This window comes from Nannobrachium achirus (assembly GCF_963921795.1).
Source record: "Nannobrachium achirus genome assembly, chromosome: 16".
In the NCBI taxonomy this organism is placed as follows: Eukaryota; Metazoa; Chordata; class Actinopteri; order Myctophiformes; family Myctophidae; genus Nannobrachium; species Nannobrachium achirus.
This window is the reverse complement of record NC_137823.1, coordinates 44,495,435-44,515,920: the sequence shown is the minus strand read 5'-3', so window position 1 is coordinate 44,515,920 and position 20,486 is coordinate 44,495,435. Positions and strand designations below refer to the sequence as shown.

The following is a 20,486-nucleotide window of genomic DNA, read 5'->3' as shown; positions in this document are numbered from 1 at the left end:
CAGTTCCAGAACCAGTAATCGCTACTGACTCATCATGCTCATCCCACTCACTTTTCAAATATTGCCTAGCCATTGGTTCAGAGAAACAACTGAGCTAATCAGCACCTGGTGATGTATGCTGGCTGAAAGGTGCCAGATAAGTAGGGGTGGGACGTTCGCGAACGAATCGAGTCTTTTGAACGGCACTTTGAAATGAACGATGGGATTCGGTTCACAGTAGGGAGCCGTTCCTTTCTAATGAACAGTGGTGGGAAAAATACTAAATTTCTTTACTTAAGTTAAAATATCAATACTGCAATCAAGTAGAAGTTTGGAATGTTAATGTACTTGAGTAAAAGTAAAAAAGTATTGATATCAAAATGTACTTCAAGTACCAATATTAGAACGTAGTCATTATGCAGAATGTCCTGTTTCACAGGTTTTTCAATGAGTAAAATGTAGAAAAATCATTTGAAAATAGCAGATCTACAAGCTCAACGCAACACATTCTGAGCTTGTAGATCTGCTATTTTCAAATGGCAGGTAGGTACCTATATATGTCCGAAATACATGTATATAGGGTTGAAGTTATTTGTAATTATAATCAAAATCTACAAAGTAACTAGTAACTAGAATGAGCCAGTCTTTTGAACGGCTCTCTGAAAGGAACGGATCCCAGAGATCCGGCTCACTTCAAAGAGCCATAAATCCCATCTCTACAGATAAGTCAGTCACCATGGATTCATTGGATTGTTAGGGAAAATCTAATCCTACCATATAAAAAGAAAATGACAAATATATACAAATATATACAGTACACTGCATATCCTCATTGCACAAAATACAAGTTATTTTTGTAATATGCATTTGTACTCTAATTTGCATGATGCATGTTTCAGCTGTTCCAATTCATCATCTTCCTTTATGTAGTACATACATTTCCTTAACCGGTGACTAGAAAATCAATAAGCATAATAACGTTTCATCCTGCATTCACTCGGTCAGCCAATCTCACATAAAGAGCAAGTGTTCTCAATCTTTTGAGCACCTGTTGTACCTATCTTATCAGTTGTACACTTGACCTTCTTACACATTTTTAAATCACACCTGTCTCCCCTGCCCTTTTCCCTTCACAGCTCCAGCAGGACCGCTGTTCAAAGGGCCAGGCCCTGCTGTCCTCCGTGTTGACGAGCAGGGACCGAGTCATCCCCTGGGGTGCACCCCAAATCGAGGACCGTGCGCTGGACACGGCACAGCGGGAGTGGGGGGCCTACCAGGACCGTCTGGAGGAGACGCAGAGCCAGCAGAACTCCACGCTGGCCAGGCTGAGGCAGATGGGCCAGAGGTTCCAGAGCCTGGCCCAGTGGCTGGAACAGATGGAAAGGAAAGTACACATCAGAGGTCATCGGAAGTCAAACAGAGCCACCAAGGAAGCCCAGCTGAAACAGCTCCAGGTTAGAGGGGAACATTACATTAGTGTTACATTAACATTATACAACATTGTGTACACAGAGTCAGACAAGGGTTATTTTGCCCCATTCCATTTATCTGTCAGAACTCAGCAGGATAACTTCAAATGTTCTGAACAGATTTGTTCTGAACATTTACTGTAAATAATAATAATAATGTAAACATAGACATGTTTTGGGTTGACACTGTGGCGTGTCAAGAGGTCATGATGTCATATAATCATGTTCATGTCTGGAATTAGGATTAGGATGATAGCAGCAAGCAACTCATAGATTCAATTGTTAATATATGGCATCTAGAGATGTTTTCAATAACGCAAAGTGCTGCTGCTTTCTGCATGTGCCATTTCATAACCGGTGGTATGCAGTACCGGTGAGTGATTTCCAACAAGCGCTTCTAAACTCGAACACTTAGAAAAATCATCACCTGCATGGAATTTATTGACAGAAAGTAGCTCATAACATGTCTACGGTGGATTTTTATGAAACAAAAACTTTGCAGATAGAAAGAGGATAATGTTTGGATGTATGGGCTGTCAAGGGTTGGTATAACTCTAGATTCCAGATATTAGAAATAGAATCTAAGAGTTGCTTGCGGCTAAGGGAATGAGTTACTTTAGTTTCATTTGCAACACTGATTGTTCATAACAGTGATTGATAGAAGGATCTTATGTAACATCTGGTGATCTGAAGATCAATATGCAGCTTTCATATCCTGTGCAGAGCCAGACAAAACTGAACTGCTATTTTAGGCAGTGACAACCTTATCAGACCTCTGTCTGAAAATAATGGTTTTATTTTAGATCCAGACCTTGTCTTTGACAGTCACATCAAGGCAATATCAAAAACGGCACTGAAATAATCATGCTAGGTTTATTTGTATCGACTTTAATCACAGAGACAGTCTCAAGGATTTTACTGGTAACAAAGGAACCATAACAAACAGACTTAACTATGACAAACTGATCAGTGTTTTCGTAATTTAGTTCCTACTTCCTAGCATTGATTACTCTCCATCTCAACTCTCAAAAACATCACATGACCAATACTCTGCAGCTGTGCATCATGTAAAACAGACATTGCAGACAAACATAGCCCCATGATCTCAGTCACTCTTAGCTTGCGCTGTATACGGTATATTGACTATGAAGTTACTACAGTTCTAACTGTATTTATTTACCACTGGTCTTGCAACACAGTTTATCAATGATGTATTTCTCCTCTGTCAGCACTCCCTGTGGAACAAGCTTCCTGCTCATGTCAGGGAATCACACACTGACCGTTGCTTACGATCCAACTTAACTCGTGACTTATGGGAAAATGGCCCTTTGTTTCCTTCCTTTCAGTCTGTAATTCATACTATCAGATGCTCTGGTCTTGTCTTTTTTCTCTTATATCCATTTAGTCAGGAACACTCACGTCAAAGTAGATTTAACCATTATTGTATAAATGGAATACAGTTAATCTTGGCGTTAAAGGGCTCTGCGTTCTGAGATGTTCCCTGAATTTTGTGCATGCTTTTTGAGCATGCTAAGCAAAACCAGGGAACGCATAGCATAGGGATACAATAGCAGAACAATAGCAATACATTGATAGGTACAGTAACCTTGTCAGTCAAAATCACAGTATTTGAGCTTAAAAATACATTGACATGTAACTTAGTCAGACAATCACAAGTATTTGAGCCAAACTGATCATGAGAGGTGGAGGCTGGGGTGGAGGAGGCAGCTAGCAGCGAATGATTCCGAAGCTTCAGAAACCAAGCATAGGTAGAGAAAGGAAGCCGTATTTAAAGGAGCCTTCCCTACTGATTGAGAGCTTTGATTGGAGTATGGCAGTCATGTGACGTAATGACCAGCAAATATGAGAATGAGGAATGAGAACAGAGCTGACTGACAACTGACTACAGCTGGGCGGTCGACTGCCGTGTCCTGCATAAACTAATATAACGCGGTCGCGTTGCTTCAAGTATCTCTTGTTTGAGTGCACAACTGCTTACATGCGAACGCACGCACACGCACCATACATAAGCTACGATTCCTTATTTTCGTTTGTGAGTTTCATTCCTTGCTTTTAATTTTTTGTATTTCACCTGCATTTGTGCCTTTCTTTTCTTTGTCTGGGAGAAAAGCACTGTGTGACAGCCTTGGTTCAAACCAGTTTATTATAAATGCAGTACTTTCTGGTACTATGCAAACTCTTGTCTGTCTGTGTCCTTGCAAACAGGCATGGCAGGATGCAGTGCTGGCACGCCAGGCAGAGGTAGACGGCCTCTCCTCCCTGGCACAGATGGTTCTGGAAGAGTCCCACATCAGCAGCCGTGTGAGCGCCACAGCAACCCAGCTCACCACCCGCTACCATGCCCTGCTGCTCAACACGCAGGTGGGCCACACTTTCTGTTGATCAGATCGCCAAAGAAAGATCATGTCTATACATGAGTCAGTTTTGCACATGAAGGGGTGGCTCATGTGCGTAAAGGGGGACTCATATGTGAAAAGGCAGAAAGTGTTATTAAATTAAATGCGATTGATAGCTATGATTTGTCTTCCATGGTGAATAATTTGAGAAAATGTGTGTCTCATCCATTACACATCAAAATCAGGTCCATTTTCACGCTCTCAGAATTAAATTAACACTATAGATTTTGCTGTGTTCATGCCCTTGCAGTAAAGCCATGTAATTTGTTCCAGTGAAAGTGCAGGCTTTGTTTCTGTAACACCCCATTGACGCATCTTTGAGAGTAGTGCCTGTGAGAACAAGTCAGCGTTGTACTGTACGTCCAAATATACAGTAGTCTCTCTATTCACCAGCTTCTCTGGAGGGCGACTAAAGGAAAATCAATGGGACTCCTCTGGTCTGGGGCTTCGACTGTAATTAAACGCTACAGAAGGCAATCTCACACCCAGCACCAAGAGTGGAAAGGCTTCTCTGGCACAGCATTGATTTTTTACACTTTCAGTAACACCTCAGGGTGGGTGGGTGTGTGTGTGTGTGTGTGTGTGTGTGTGTGTGTGTGTGTGTGTGTGTGTGTGTGTGTGTGTGTGTGTGTGTGTGTGTGTGTGTGTGTGTGTGTGTGTGTGTGTGTGTGTGTGTGTGTGTGTGTGTGTGTGTGTGTGTGTGTGTGTGTGTTGCTTCCTTGCTTGCTTACTTACAGTACTTGACACCTCGCTCTTACACACACACACTTTTTGAGCACATCTTAAAATGAACATGCATGCATATGCTTACAAACATGCACGCACGCATGCCTGCACATGCGCCCGCGCAGGCGCGCACACACACACACACACATGCACAAGTTCAGTCTTCTTTTCCTCTCGTTCCGTGGATGCATGTAATTATTCTGTGTAAAGTGGGGGCCATATGGGCTGAGAGGTACTGTAGAAAGCTGCTACCTCTTCCTCGTCAGGAAAGGTGTGCACTCAGCACTATCAGCTAATTGGAGCTTCTCACCATGGGATTCGCCGGTGGAGTGAATGATGTGTCAAAACCCACATAAGCCCTCGCCCCCCCTTCCTCACTCATAGTGCTACTGACTGGGAATCAGTCAAGTGGATAATGCGTCAAAAACGCAGCTCCCCTCTCCACCCTGTAGTGAAGGTATTGACATTTGGCGGATGAAAGTGCTGTGGAGAAAGGTTATTTTTCTGTTTTGATGGCGGATCAGAGTGCCCCTTTCTGTCTCTGACTCTGTGGTCCCTATTGGCTGACTTGAAACACTGGGGTGTACAGGCTAATTCTCAAATGTCTCCACATGAGAGAGATAACAGGTCTTCATAGTCAAAGAGTTTTCTGTGTCTGGAAACAATATAAAAATACGGTACAAAAAATAAAGTCTTCAAAAATTTTAGTCAAGAAATAGCATCTATAGTCAAATATTAGAGAGCTTCCGTGCTGTATAGGGGAGCCTGTAATTTATTGTGTCCCTGTCTCATGTTGGCTTCTACAGTATATTACCGGTACGTGAATGTTCTGTTGCTGTTCACATACAGTATGAATAAATAAAATATAATAAAATACAATGTGCACTTTGTGCTGATGAAACACGTTGTAGATTAAGTGACTTTTGCTGTCATAATATTTGACAGTACTACTGTAACTTCATAAGGACTTCATAGGCCTACAGGAGTGGATTTAAAAGTGGGCTACAAATGTATATAATGTATACAATTCTAATATTATATCATATATTATATGTATTTTCTGTCAACTACATTCCAAATACAAACTGATGTCAATACTTCGTACAACTACCAAATATGCCTTGCTGATCAAACTGATTATGTTGCTTTGATTTATGCTAGACCAGTTGGTTAACTGCTTGTCAGGAAGAGACTGAACAAAATGTGGAGGTTCTCACATCTAATTATCAACCAATCACACAGTCTGTGAAGTTAGCCGACAGGTGGTATTCACGAGTATGGGCGTCAGATATATTTATAGAGCGTCTTTATTGCAAGATCAGTGAGTGTTTGGGACATACTTGCATACTTTCTTTCCCTGTTTCCTGTCTATCTGACTCCATGGTACACTATAAACTGTCAAAAAATAACTTAATACCTGTACGAAAAAGAGTGTGCTTGTTGGCTGTACTAGTGTATTTTGAAACAATGTGCTGTTGAAGTCACAATCTGAAGAGTATTCAGTTTAGTATTAGGAAAAAATTACATCCTGAATTAAAAACAAAGACAAGACAAAATATTCATTTAGATTTAAGATGGAACAACATCTTGCCCTACTGACAAGGCAGCTAAACATTTTGACCGCCATGTTTACATGATGTCAAAGAAACCTTTCATTTTGGTGACAGCTGGCTAATTTACTGACATAATAACTTGAATGAAATGAAATGTATTGGGTCAATCTATGTAGTTGTTCTGGCCATACAAGCTCTTGAGAAATGCACATCTTTGAGAATTGTAAAACTCTAACCACCTGAACCTTAGCATCTCTCTTGCTTTCAGCAATAAATAGACAATCTGCAAGGTCACGACTCACAAGTCGTCGCAGTCTATTTTCAGCGACAATAGTTAGTGTAGCCCTTTTTAGAAATTACATGAGATTACCAAATGTACATCATCCCTACTGTCTTCCTATCTCTCACACATTCATCCAATCATCTCTCAGGAGACCATCAAGCAGCTGCTGGAGGAACTGAGGAGCATTGAGGAGGCGGAGAACCTCTGCACATCCTTTTCCGATTGGCTCAGCTCGGCTCAGAAGAATTTCGCCATGGTGATTGACAGTTCTGAACCTTTGGACCGGGTCACTATGGAGAGAAAGATGAAGAAATTGGAGGTATGGGATTCATTCGTGCTTGCGCTCCACAGTAATTACATGTACTCATTTATGGACCTATATGTAGCAGTGAGAATCAAAGACATTGAATAGCTTGTGTAAAGGTACCTGCCTGTGTGTAGGTATGCATCGCACAAAACCGATGAGCTTGCACGTTTTTTTGTAGTGGAAAATGTTAACAATAGCTTATCTGAGTCCAATATCCATCCTAGCCAGCAGAACACATGCTTTTCTAATCTACGCTTGTGCCAAGTAACATAAGGTGCCTGTTTGTGGCGTCAAAGCAGTGTGCACATTTGTTTTGGCAGTTGAGCTTAGGCTGCAGAATCTGCATGTGCAATCTGTAAGGCTAGCAGAGCATTTAGTGTACCTCTAATATCTGGACAGTGTGCTAGACATGCATTTAGTGTACCTCTAATATCTGGACAGTGTGCTAGACATGCAGAAAACTTTTACCGCTACAGTATGTCACAATTACAGCAGTTTTTCTTTGTGTGAAATGGGCTTTGGTGCAAAATATCCTTGCTCACATACACGCGCAATACACGCACACGCATACACACACACATACACATACACATGCACAGCATTGCACACACGCACACACACACACACACACACACACACACACACACACACACACACACACACACACACACACACACACACACACACAGCAATAATAAATAGAAAATCTCTTTCACAGTTTTCTTGGCACAGTTGATATTGAGTGTACAAAGGAGAGAGATGAGTATATGTGTATCGATTGGCTCTTTATGAAGACAAAGCGATTGCAGGTTTAGAGGAAGCTGGCTAGCAGGGAGAGCCCCCCCACTGTGTGCTAGAGGATGAAGAAGCACCAGCGTCAGGATCCTGCTGGTGCAGACACTGTAATTGATGCAGTGCCCTTACCACTCCATATCACACGTGTGCACATATTGTACGCATGCGTGTGCACACACACACACACACACACACACACACACACACACACACACACACACACACACACACACACACACACACACACACACACACACACACACATTTCTGTCCTTAAGCACTGCACTCATGCATCTCACAAATGCCATTCGAAGTACTGGCTAACAAGCTATAGCAAACTTTCAAGTCCAAGATCTTCGCGATTGCACATGTCCTCTTTTCTTCCATATAACATACCGATATTTTCACAATTCTTTTAATCTTTAATCTCTCTCTCTCTCTCTGTCAAACACGCGTGTGTGTGCGCGCGTGTGTGCGTGCGCGTGTGTGTGTGTGTGTGTGTGTGTGTGTGTGTGTGTGTGTGTGTGTGTGTGTGTGTGTGTGTGTGTGTGTATTTTGTATTTCTATCTATATAGTTTATTTTTATTTACTTATTTCATTTTTTCAGAGAGACACAGACCTGTCTCTCATCTGTCGTGGGCTTAAATGCAGTAATCCATGTCTGGCAATTATGCCTCTCGTCTCCTCGCTGGGACTGAAAACATACAGTCACCACATGGGCCCTGCAAGCACTGCAGCCAAACAGCCCACTACACTCATGCTCCATGTCTTGATCATTATGCATCAAGTGATGCACTGTGATCAATGGCTGCTATATGTCAAGGGTGCTTATTGTGATTGGAGCTCTTTTTTTGCAATTGTGAACTCCACACACCCTCTATATTCAGTCAAAAGGGGTTGGCCAAAGTAAGACAAAAGCATTGCAGCAATTCACCTGGAACAAAGCAAAACACTGAACGAACAAGACTACCGGTAGGTCAAATCCTAGTACATGGGTCTTCAACGTTCTCAGGCCAAGGACCCCTTAGCTGAGATGGGGATAAAGCAGGGACCCCCCCCACTACATATTGTATAAAATTGTGTTGCAGATTTTCATCGACTTGTTTGACAGCACTGTGATCAGTCTAAGTTGGATTGTCGTGTTAATGTGTTTTTCTTGTTTTCAGACATTTAGCCACTTGAATCGTTGATCGTTTACTTAGTAAATTTGACCTTTCACTCTGTACTTGTTATTCTCTTTTTTTTTTACCTCTACACCAAACCTATTTGCCAAAAATATGCAAAAATGCTATTTTTGGCTGAAATTCTCCTCAGAATAGGGATGTGAGGGTTCAAGTTGTTCATTTAAAAGAATGATCCTATATCACACATAGATTTGGTGGACCCCCTGTAGTAACTCTGAGGACCCCCTAGGGGTCCCGAACCCCCTGTTGAAGACCCTTGTGCTAGAGGTTCTGGTCTGTAGTGGTCTTCATTTGCATTGCATCTGAGTAAAACAGTAAGGTGAGGCAATCACACCCACTTAGGAGACATTGTGTAGCATTTCGTCATAGTGGCGAGGCGTCAGATTGTCAGTTCCATTGTCCTCCCCATTGTCCTCCCGGACTCACTGACTTAGACAAGTCAGTGAGGGCTGTCCCATTTGAAATCGTTAAGTCATTGAGGGCTCTGGCAGAGCCCTTCATGCACCCTTTCCGTCAGCCATCGATGCAAACTTTGCCTAAGGGTGAATTACCCACAGTTCATAGCGTTACTACGTTTAATACAGGGATATCAAAGGAATCCTCCAAACATCAATCATTAAGTAATGCAAATTAGTCATGCAACCCGATAATATCAACAAACAGTGATGGTTTCTTCACCGTACTCAAAGAAATGAAATGGAGGAGATATATTTAGTAAAGAATAAGGTACATGAGATAAGGAATGAGAAAAGTAAAGAAAGAATATATATATTGTGTATATATATTTGTAACGCCCAGGATTCAAACCTGGGTCTCCTGCTTGGAAGTCCAATATCTTAACCACTAGACCAGAGACATCAGACCTTAGAGGTGACCAGGCTGAGGTAGTGAGTCACTCTGCTACACTCCTTTTGACCTCCTCCCACAGGGAAACTCGATCCGGGTCACGGCACATTGTAACACCCAGGATTCAAACCTGGGTTTCCCCGCGTGAAAGTCCAATATCTTAACCACTAGACCAAAGGGATATCCCTATGGACCGGGGGAGACATTAGACTTTTTAGGCCATCAGGCTGAGGCAGTGAGTCACTCTGCTACATATACACAGAATATACCAGTAAGACTCCCTAATCGGGAGATAAGCGACCGTAGGTCACTTATCTCCACAAATAGGGCAAAAATGTGTTTTGCCAAAATCTTCCTGATCCATGTTGATGACATGAGTGTAGACATACTGTGTAGTGATTTTCGTGATTTTAGGGCAAAATCTGTAGGAGCAGTGTCCAAAAATGTGTTTTTAAAAATCGGCCTGGAGGTGGCGCTATATGGGAGAGATTCATGTTGATGGGATGAGTGTAGACATACTGTGTACCGATTTGCGTGATTTTAGGCCAAAAATGTGTTTTGCAAGAATCGGCCTCATGGTGGCGCTAGAAGAGGGCCATGTGAGAAATGAGGGGTGGGGTCTCCACGCCGCCAAGGCGGACGAATAGGTACGGGCCCCGGCTGTCCCGGTCGCTCCTAGCCGGAGTTACGGCATTTTATGTGAGCTGCAGTGTAGGGGGTCCTCCACTGGGGGCGCCACCACTTTTGCATCCGTTCTGGAGCACCAGGAGTCGGTGGTCCCCGGGAATTCCCCGTGAGCAGCCCCGTTGGGGTGGTCATTTGGTCAGTTTAGCACATTTGGTCATTTTTTACATCTGGGGGTCCCCCAGGGACCTGGGGGTCCCTGGAGCTCCGGGGGTCCTTGGAGGTTGTAGTTTGGCAGGCAAGGAACGTGTGTGCAAAATTTGGCATGGATCGGGGCAACGGTTGCGGAGATATGAGCAGGGCAAGAGTGTGACGTGTGAGGTGTGACAGACAGACTGACTGACGGACGGACTGACTTACACTTTGTGCAGGGTTTGATAGTAAATGCGACCTACGGTCGCAACTATTTAAAATGATAGAATAATAATGATAAAAAATAAATCACAGCCTTTAAAGCGCTAACTGTGAATAAGGACAGTCTTTGTGATCAGACCAGGCAGACAATGAGTGCATGGCTAATGTACTGCGGTAGAAGGTCAGATTAATAATGTCCTGCCTCCAGGATCTTTTCCACCCTGGGTGTTGGTGATGTAATTCAAGGAAATGGTGTGCGGGGAATGAACAGTGTAACAATAAATATATTTCAGTGGATAGAGCTCTAGAACGGACTCAGACTTTGTTAGCGTCATAAAATGGATGAGATGTGGCATTTTGAAATTCTAATTGGAAAAATAAGCAGTAATGGAAAGCTGTTCGATTTATGGAACCCTGGTACAGTAGGTGCTGCTCTATAGTGGACAATAATTATTTTTTTCTTAGAGCCATGTTCCTGTGGCTCCACTAGTACATTGTGTACTACTGTATTAAACCTTACAGTGCCTACATAAAACCAACTGATTCTTCTGGGTTTTGACTACAATGCGTCGCATCGAGGCGTGTCGTGTTGTGAGCTTGTAGATCTGCTATTTTCAAACATTTGTACATTTTGATGTACAAACACTTTCATACTTTTACTCAAGTACATTTTGAATTCCGGACTTTTACTTATAACCGTCTAACCGAGTATTTCTATATCGCAGTATTGATACATTTACTCACAGTAAGTCAATTATGTGAGTACTTTTTCCACCACTGTACACTACAGTACCATATTTAACTGCCAACGTTTCATTAGATAGAAGTAAAGAACCATTTAGACTAGAGATTCAAGAGGTTCTTCTAGTTGTGGTTCGATTGGTACAAAGTACTTTCTGACGTGTACTTGCCGTCGACTATTAACTTGAACAAGATATTTGTGAGTTTCATTATTGCTTTATTCATCAGAATGCCCTTTAGTTCAAACCATAAAGAAAGGTCTACCGGGGGTCCATAACAAAAACATACAAGACATACTAGTGACAGGAAAATACAACATGCAAGAAATCGCACACAACTCACGACTACTTATAGAATGCCACATAGCACTAAGACAACTGAAAAATTGGAATTCAACACATTAGGTCAAATATGTTAATAGCCTTTAATATTTGCTACATGCTTTTATTGTTTTTATTTTATTATTGCTTGTATTCCAAAACAATTCGACTATTATGGAGAGCCAGTAATCGTACTGAAAAGGATATAACTGGTGGCCTTATAGCTCACTTATGAACACAATTGGGTACGGAATTGAAACACTGCCTGTCTCGTTACAGCGATAATACGGTCACATTGGTGGTGTTATTGACAACATGCCTGTAAGCGTCAGTTGAAACGCGATAAATGAACGTGTGTAGAGAGACACAGATCTCGTTATTGCATTATCAACACCAATAGCTGGAGACCTGGTGTTGTTTAGGTGTATTGGTCCTCTCTGCTAGGGCAGTAATAGCCAGATGATGAAAGCTAGATGGTTTGTGAGTGTGTGTGTGTGTGTGTGCGCGCGTGCGTGTGTGTGTGTGTGTGTGTGTGTGTGTGTGCACGTGTGCACATGTGTTTTGGTTTCCCTGGAAACCCCTGCTGCCGCTGCTGCCTGTTAAGGGTCCTTATAATTGGGCCCTCCTTTCATATTATCCACTGTGGCTCTCTCCACACGCTGGTCACACGGTGTCCTCCGCTGTCTCATTGAGGTTCCGGCATGCAGGTGTTAGCCTGCCTGATGGGTTCAAAGCCTTCCTTTTGGAGTGCAAAGCCTGCTGAACTCACCGCCAGCATGGCCTCAGGTGGCTGGGGCAGCGCCGGAGGTGAAGGAAAAAAGGAGCGCTTGCTACCTTGCTCGCAATGCACTGTAGAACTCCTAATCAAAACAGCTGTGTCTCGCACAGAAACAATTCTTTCATGTTGGTGGAGATCTAAAGTGGAACGTCATGTTGCAGGTGCTGTGTAACTGTACCTCACCTCTATAATAAAATTAAGTGAACCCAGAACTGCTAATTCCTTCTATAGAATTCAGCATTATATTTGACATTTTGTGATCAGTGGAAAGCATACCGTTATTCAAGGTCATGCAGTATGACGTATGATGTATGACATACAGTAAGGTGACAGAGATGACTTGAGCAGCATTCACAGTGTATGTACTGTCTTCCACCTATAGACTCTCCAGGCTGAGCTCCAGCAGGGCCACGGCCTCCTGAAGTCCCTGAGGGAGAGGGCGGAGCGTGCGGCGGGTTTCCTGGAGGAGGCCGGAGCCGAGGCGTTGGGCGGCGAGGTGGAGGCCCGGCTCGCCCAGCTGGAGGAGCTGGCTGGCGGGCTGAGGCAGGAGCACAGCTCCCTGGAGCGGGCTGTGCTGCTGGCTAAAGAGTTCCAGGACCGCTACAAGGCTCAGGCCCAGTGGCTGGTGGAGACCAAGGCTCTGCTCAGCAGCCCACCAGAGATCAAGGCCGAGCTGTACCAAAGGAGAGCCCAGCTGGCCAAGTACAAGGTACTGTAGCTAATAATAAGCAGTGGTGTATTATAGTACATACTGTAGTATTGTGTAAGACAGGAGACAGTGGTTCTCAACCTGTGGGTCGGGATTATTTTGGGGGTCCCCAGATGATTAACTTAATGTGCAACATTGTTTTCTCCCTCAACAGTAAACACACCACCATAAAGTTTAAGTGTATAGCACATTTCTAAAGTGACAATTTAAGGACCTTTTAAAACCTCTAAAACAACAAATTGAATATTGGCCAAATTGTCAAATATATTATGTGTGTTGCGAGGCGTTGTGAGCATGTGTGAGCATGTAGATCTCAACTTACAACTCCAAGTGCTTGTCAGGGTGGAGGGTCCCCAGTTAAAATATGATTATTTTAGGGGTCACAGCCTGAAAAGGTTGAGAACCACTGGTGTAAGAGGCATTGCGGTCATGGTACCAATTAATTGCAGTGCCATGCTTCTGCAGTAGGAAGTTGTTTTAGCCCAGATCTCAAATTCATCATAGATGTAGGAAGTACTGTATATTAAATTAATCAAATTACTGCATGTTGGAGTTAATTAACTGAACACTATATTGAATTAAATATACAGCGTATACATTGTATGCAATTATAGTGGCCGTTCAATAACCGTTCTGTGGGTCGGTCCTCTTGTCCTTCATGCCTCAGGCTCTTCTTCAAACGGTCCAGTCTCATGATGGCGCGATAAGGTCCGTGGTGGAGAAAGGGGAGGCTCTCCTGGCTTCGGTCCACTACCCATCCATCAGAGATAACATGAACAGACTGCACGACGACTACACTGAACTCTGCAGCACTGCCATGGTAAGGACCCTGGCTCACATGACTTATCATAAGGTAGGAAATGTCAGATGGAACAATGCGAGGGTCCCGTGGTCATGTCACTTATCATGGAAAGAAAGTGGTTTGCCACTCTGACATCACGCTCTGACATCACTGTGATGTCAGGGGAACCACTCTAACAGAATCCCTTTTATGCCCATATATGGAGATCCCTGATGTCATCAATATTAAGCCCATATCTAACAGGACTTCATATGGGAATACCCATATATGGAGGAAGACAGCCCATATCTATGTGGCTGGTTCTACAGACAGGGATCTCCATATATGGGCATAAAAGGGATTGTATGTATGATGTATGTATGATGTCAGATGGCTAATATGTGCAAGTATTAAACCCACTTTGTTTCCCGAATTTTGAGGAAATTTGAGGAATTTTGAGAGGAGCGAACATGCAGGAATTTAGCACACAGAGTCAGAAGGCATCCACGGGTTTGCCTGAGTGATAAGCTAATACTTTTAAGGCATGACACAATTGTGATGTCCATTATGTACAGGACTCAACTGAATGTTTGTATGTGTTCTATTTTAGTAATCAAGGATATTGTGTGTGTGTGCGTGTGTGTGCGTGCGTGCGTGTCCAGGTACATGTGGAGAACATGGAGTGCCAGGTGAAGGAACAGGAAGCGTACCACACTGAGCTTCAGGAAGTGGAACGCTGGCTCCTCCAGATGTCCAGCAGGATGGTGACCCCTGACCCCACTGTGGGCGGCGGCTTGGAGGCCGCCACTCAACAGCTGGCCACGCACAAGGTGACCACCCTCCTCACTAATGCTATTCAGCAGCGAAGTGTGATGTCACTTCCGTGAAATGGCGTGAAATGTCGCCCTCTACGGGGTTCATGCTGGTATTGTTTTGTATTCAAATCGCCATTGGGAGATTTGCAATCACCGCATATAAGAACTGTGTTAAAAATATAAACACACCATGCTCTCGGATTGACCCAAATGGATATGAAGCATCGACTAAGGTGGAAATGTACAGATTTACCCAAAGAGTAACACAATAAACGCTAGAAACGAGTTACAACAGGCTATATCAGATATGAATGAATATCATAAACTATGCAGAACCCCCCCGCTGACAGAAACGCGCACATGGTGTGTTTATATTTTTAACACAATTCTTATATGCGGTGATCGCAAATCTCCCAATGGCGATTTGAATACAAAACAATACCAGCATGAACCCCCTAGAGGGCGACATTACGCACAAATGACGACATGGCTTCGTTTCTCTATTGTCAGCGTGAGCTTGAATATTCAAGCTACTGTTTGGAACTTTCTTCTTAAATGTGCACCAGTACAGTTGCTTTAGAGGGGAAAACCACCCATTTTCAATATTGAACTATGTCATTAATATACCTTAGAGGAGATGTGTGGAAATAAAAAAGAAGTTTCCCACCTTCTGTGTTGCCTAGAACTGGAGGATTGATTTTGGGGTTTGTATTGTAAAGTACACTGTGATGTAGGGGTGTCTTCTAAAAATCGACGAATCGACGCGTCGTTTTAAGCCCCGGGAATCGACGCCAATTGTTTGAGTCGAAGCGAAAATATATATTTTTTTATATCACCAGTTAGCCTACTACTGCCAGTACTGCGGTGCACTGCTGGACTGGTGTGGTGTCATGTTCTTCCAATGAGAAGTAGCAATTGGCGAACAGTTATTTATTGTCTCACACCAGCGTCGGGTTGAAAGTGAGACGGAACGGCCAGAACGGTTCAGACCGCCGCTTCGTTAAAACATTCAGAGCCGGGACAGTGTTCCGTTAAGAGGAGGAAGCACGTTGTCAAAATCCCATATTAAATAACCTGCCACAGCACAAACGCGCGTCCACGAAGTAGTAAACAATCTTCTAAAGTCAAATTAACATACACAAGTGTAGGCTACAAGTTACATTTTCTAATTAAAGTGCTTCTGAATTGTTCCAGTGTTGTAATCCATGATTAATGATTGTGTTTCGCTGTGTTTGCGTCCATGACATGTCCACACTGAGGGCTCTAGCTGGGAGCTGTGCCTCCACCTTTTTATGATCCGTTTCTGAAATTAATCCGTTCTCGACACTGACTCATTACTCTGTCAGTGCTCTGTGTCCCGCGACTGCGGACTGGATCCCATCGTTCATTTAAAAGAGCCGTTCAAGAGAGCGGAATCGTTCGCGAATGTCTCATCTCTACTGCACGCTGCAGAGAGACGGGGCAGAGTTGAAACAGCGGAGATGTTTTATTTGTTTTAACGGTGTGTTATAACTCTATGGTTGTACACTGCTATGCAGATAACATTTGTGCTCGCGCACCAATATCACCGAAAACACTGTGTATTCAATTCATCTCTTAATGTATTATTCTATTATGTTGACGTGGTTTAAAGCAACACTTTTTTTTCTTTTTCTTTTTTTACACAAAGTAGACTATAAAACGATTCGTCGACGCGTCAGATTAACCCCCGCGACTCGAATCGACTTCATAAATCCTGTGTCGAAGACAGCCCTACTGTGATGATGTCATCTTGTGTGCTTTACAATACAAACCCCCAAATCAATCCTCCAGTTCTAGGCAAGTTAGGCAACACAGAATGTTTAAAAAAATAAAATCACTCATCTAAGGTATATTAATGACATAGTTCAATATTGAAAATGGGTGGTTTTCGAAATCTATAAACAACCATTCTCTCTCACTCTGTTGTCTGTGTTTATATGACTCCGTTTCAAGGTCACCCATGCTGGCTCGCCAAATGGCACTTGATTCCATTGTATGATGTCAATCTGACACGATTCCCAACTCTCATCCACTAATACTGTACTCCAGCCCGTTTATCTCCCACTAACCCCTGCCTTCTTGGCTCCTCTGTCCTCCCAGGCCATCATGGAAGAAATAGCTAGCTTCGAGGATCGCCTGTCCGGCCTCAAGGAGAGAGGAGACGACCTGGTTGGAGGCTGCAGTGAGCGTGTGCAGGCCAGGCTGAGACAGCAGGTCCAGGCTCACCAGCAAGGCACCAAAGACAGCTACTCTGCCATCTGTAGCACAGCACAAAGAGTGAGTAGTGAGGAGACACTGGAGTAAGCCAATGACTCCATGGACTTTTGGATTTGGTAATGAAGCGGTTTTACATTGCGTATAATGTGAGACTCAATATGCAGTTGCATAGCGTGAGCGCGGACACACACACACACACACACACACACACACACACACACACACACACACACACACGCACGCACACGCGCGCACACAGGGTTTTTCGGTTTTCAGTCTTTTTCGGTCAGTGTTTTTCTAAGGCAGGCGAGATCGCAATACATATTCATGCAGTTAATATTCCGCCAGCCTAGGCATCCACTTAATCCTAACCCATTCTGACACCTAAACCCTACTCTCAAGACAGCCCTTCGCTGCCAGTGTAGAGGGCACAACCAATTAAGGCTGCCAAGCGCAGTGCCACAACAGCCATACGCAGCCACGAGTACCAGCCAAAACCGCTCTCTCCGCCTCACCATATTAATCTCCCTACGTCCCCCTGTCAACTCCGTTTTTTCATGCCTCAGCCAAAAGTGGTCACACACCGCTATTCAGTAGAGCTGGCAAGCCCCCTAATCCAGTGCCGCTCTGTCATTTTGGCAAGCTCTCCTCCTCTCCTCTGTCATTGTAGCGCACCTATAAACACACCACTTCCTCCACCGCCACCGCCACCACCACCAAAAACCACTCACAGCCAATCTGGCAACTGGCGTGTGATCCAGCCATACTTACAGTATCAAAACACTGCTGCCAGTTCTACAACTCCTCTTCCAGTTCTGCACAGACTGCCAAATCAGTCCCAGCTAAGCCCAGCTCTAATATCCTGCGGTCTCCTGGCCATCGTGCCAACCTCCTACCCTCTGCCAACTTTGCCGGGCCGTGTGCCAACGCATATCTGTTACTGACCGTGCACCCCCCCTTGGGCTCTCATATTAACACTGTCAATCAGACCCTGCTGTTTCTCTCTCCCCTGGTGGGCATTGACGCCTCCACATTCAACACCTGTCAAATACAGCTTTGCATAACGGTTTACTTGTCAGGGTTGTATTGTCTAATGACATCAAAGGGCTGTTCTTTATTCACTGGAATGTTGTAATTAATACTTTTCATTTGAATTTGATTGCGTGCATCTTATAGTTATCGCCGGAAAGAGATATTTCTTTTTACCCTGGTTTTTGTGTCTGTCTGTCTGTCTGCATGTACCCCCATTCTCCTGGAAACTGCTGGATCGATTAGCGTCAAACATTTTGTGCACATTGCCAGTTGGCCAAGAAAGACACTCCACCCTAAATCTTTCAAATCTGCCTCACTGTAGTGCTATACCAGGTTGCTTAATTGTTTGGCCTATACATCTTCAACCATAGGTTGTACAATCAATATTTATTTGCCCCTGTATTCCTTGGATCATAAACCAACTCACCATTTTACACTTTTGGTTACTACACAGATCTTGTCCAAAACTCACACAAATTGCTGCACATTATCTCTGGAGTCATGTGATAAACCTACATCAAACCTACAGTATATCACTCATGTATTGTCCATTCAGAATGGTTGTTATTGCCTTCCTAATTTGGCAGGAGGGGCCTATGTTACAAAGAATGTCAAAAGTCATGAACACATCACCAAATCAATCCCTACGTTTGCCACATATAGCCAAACTCTATTTCATTTGGACCTAAAGAAGTGCCACAAATGCAACAAATGTCACTATTTGTTGCAGAAACATGATTTCAACTGGGTTTTGATATTCCTTGCTATTTGCCTGTAATTGGCTTCCAAGAATTCCATATCATTTCTGCATCAGTGCTTCGATATTTACTGTATTGCTGATTTTGCTTTCTTATGCAAACTGAACAAACTGTGATGCCACAGATGGCATAGGATTAAACTTGATCACATTTTGCACAAGGAGTCCAACACATTAAACCTCGCCAGCCTACTGTTCATTCCATCCAATTTTCATTAAAATCCACGATATTCTGCTAAAGTGATTAAGTTATGCAAACCATGCTCTTTAATATTCCTCCCATCTGTCCCTGGTAGGTGTACCAGAGTCTAGACCGGGAGTTACAGAGACATGTGAGTCTACAGGACACTCTGCAGCAGTGTCAGACCTGGCTGGCTTCGGTCTCAGATGATCCTGAGCCTCCTGCACATCCACCTCTAAGCCTGGAGGAGGCGCTACAGCAGGTACCCTGGCCTAGACAATGATTTTAATTATTTTGTTTCCTGTGCAAAATATAAGCCTGATTGTAGCATCTGATCAAACTGTACATGTGTTGTGTGCTGTTAGGTGAAGCATGAAAGAGCTCTACAGGAGCAGGCCAGTACCTACCTACAGCTTGTGTGTTCGACCTGTGACCTGTCGGAGGCCAGGGTGAGAGAGACTGCAGCCGCCATACAGCAGGTCAAATTACAGGTTAGTTCAATACAACCACTCCCGAAGCCCTGAAATAACACAGGGCTTTCTGACACAAGCCCTGTGTGGGCTTTCTGACACATTTCAGTGACAGACATAATGGCAATGTTTACTCAGTGTTTGGTCCAAAACAGTGGAAACTTACAAATATTGGATAACACTATGGTTTGTCCTTGTTCATCTGTCAATAATGTATTTAACTCATTCTGGGCGATGCCCGTAGAAACCGTAGATTTCCCGCTGTACCGCGGTGCCATGCCCGTCGAACCCGGAAGTTTAATTAGCTTTAATCATTATGAAAGGATTAAAAGTATTATCGCAGATTTTCGCTGATTCTGGCTCTTTAGGCCCGCCCCCCTAACTGTATCCGGTCATTTCCGGTCTGGACCGGATCTAGCTTTCCGTATCCGGTCTGAGCCTGGGCCATAGTCCCGCCTCCGTTGGTTTACAGTGTAAAGGCCCATTCCCACTGGGCCAGATAAAAGATATCTGGAGATATTTCTCCAGATATTTTTCCATGCAAAGTGGATGGTAGATACAGATAAAAAAAAAGTCTACCACAGATATTTGCCACAGATACTTTTATCTGTGGCAAATATTTTTTTTATCTGTATCTACCATCCACTTTGCATGGAAAAATATCTGGAGAAATATCTCCAGATATCTGTTATCTGGCCCAGTGGGAATGGGCCTTAACAGAGGAGAAAGCTACTCGGCGATGGAACACTCGTTTTTCAATCGGATTTTTGCGTTTGGAAACTTTGATCCAGTCTCTACACACCTGGATTATGATCCCCGCACATATCGTGCGTTTTGTGCGCGAACGTGTCCACTTGTTACCATAGCGCACAGTTGGCTTTTTTCAATGCTTTTTCATGTAAACACTGGCGGATAAGCAGGGATACAGCGTGGCAACGGATATGTCTATTTCAATGGGGTTTTTTTTATTCGAAAGCTTGTCACCGAGTCTACAGTCTACTAGATGAGTCGCGCACAGATTGTGCACGATGCGTGCGCGTGCCCACGTTAAAAGGTAAGGACAATTT

The 20,486-nt window shown here is 43.6% G+C and overlaps 1 protein-coding gene across 1 annotated transcript in view; it reads left to right on the top strand.

Annotated features, from left to right (window-relative positions):
• The window catches only part of syne1a (spectrin repeat containing, nuclear envelope 1a), a gene marked incomplete at its 5' end in the record, with an annotated part of 197,608 nt that overhangs the window by 89,265 nt on the left and 87,857 nt on the right, over positions 1–20,486 (top strand). The window contains 9 exons of the mRNA XM_080744962.1: positions 1,116–1,433; positions 3,675–3,830; positions 6,576–6,746; positions 12,819–13,145; positions 13,813–13,965; positions 14,589–14,756; positions 16,863–17,039; positions 19,065–19,211; positions 19,315–19,440. Of these exons, the coding sequence (XP_080601088.1) occupies positions 1,116–1,433; positions 3,675–3,830; positions 6,576–6,746; positions 12,819–13,145; positions 13,813–13,965; positions 14,589–14,756; positions 16,863–17,039; positions 19,065–19,211; positions 19,315–19,440 (1,743 nt within the window). The remainder of the gene's footprint in view (positions 1–1,115; positions 1,434–3,674; positions 3,831–6,575; positions 6,747–12,818; positions 13,146–13,812; positions 13,966–14,588; positions 14,757–16,862; positions 17,040–19,064; positions 19,212–19,314; positions 19,441–20,486) is intronic.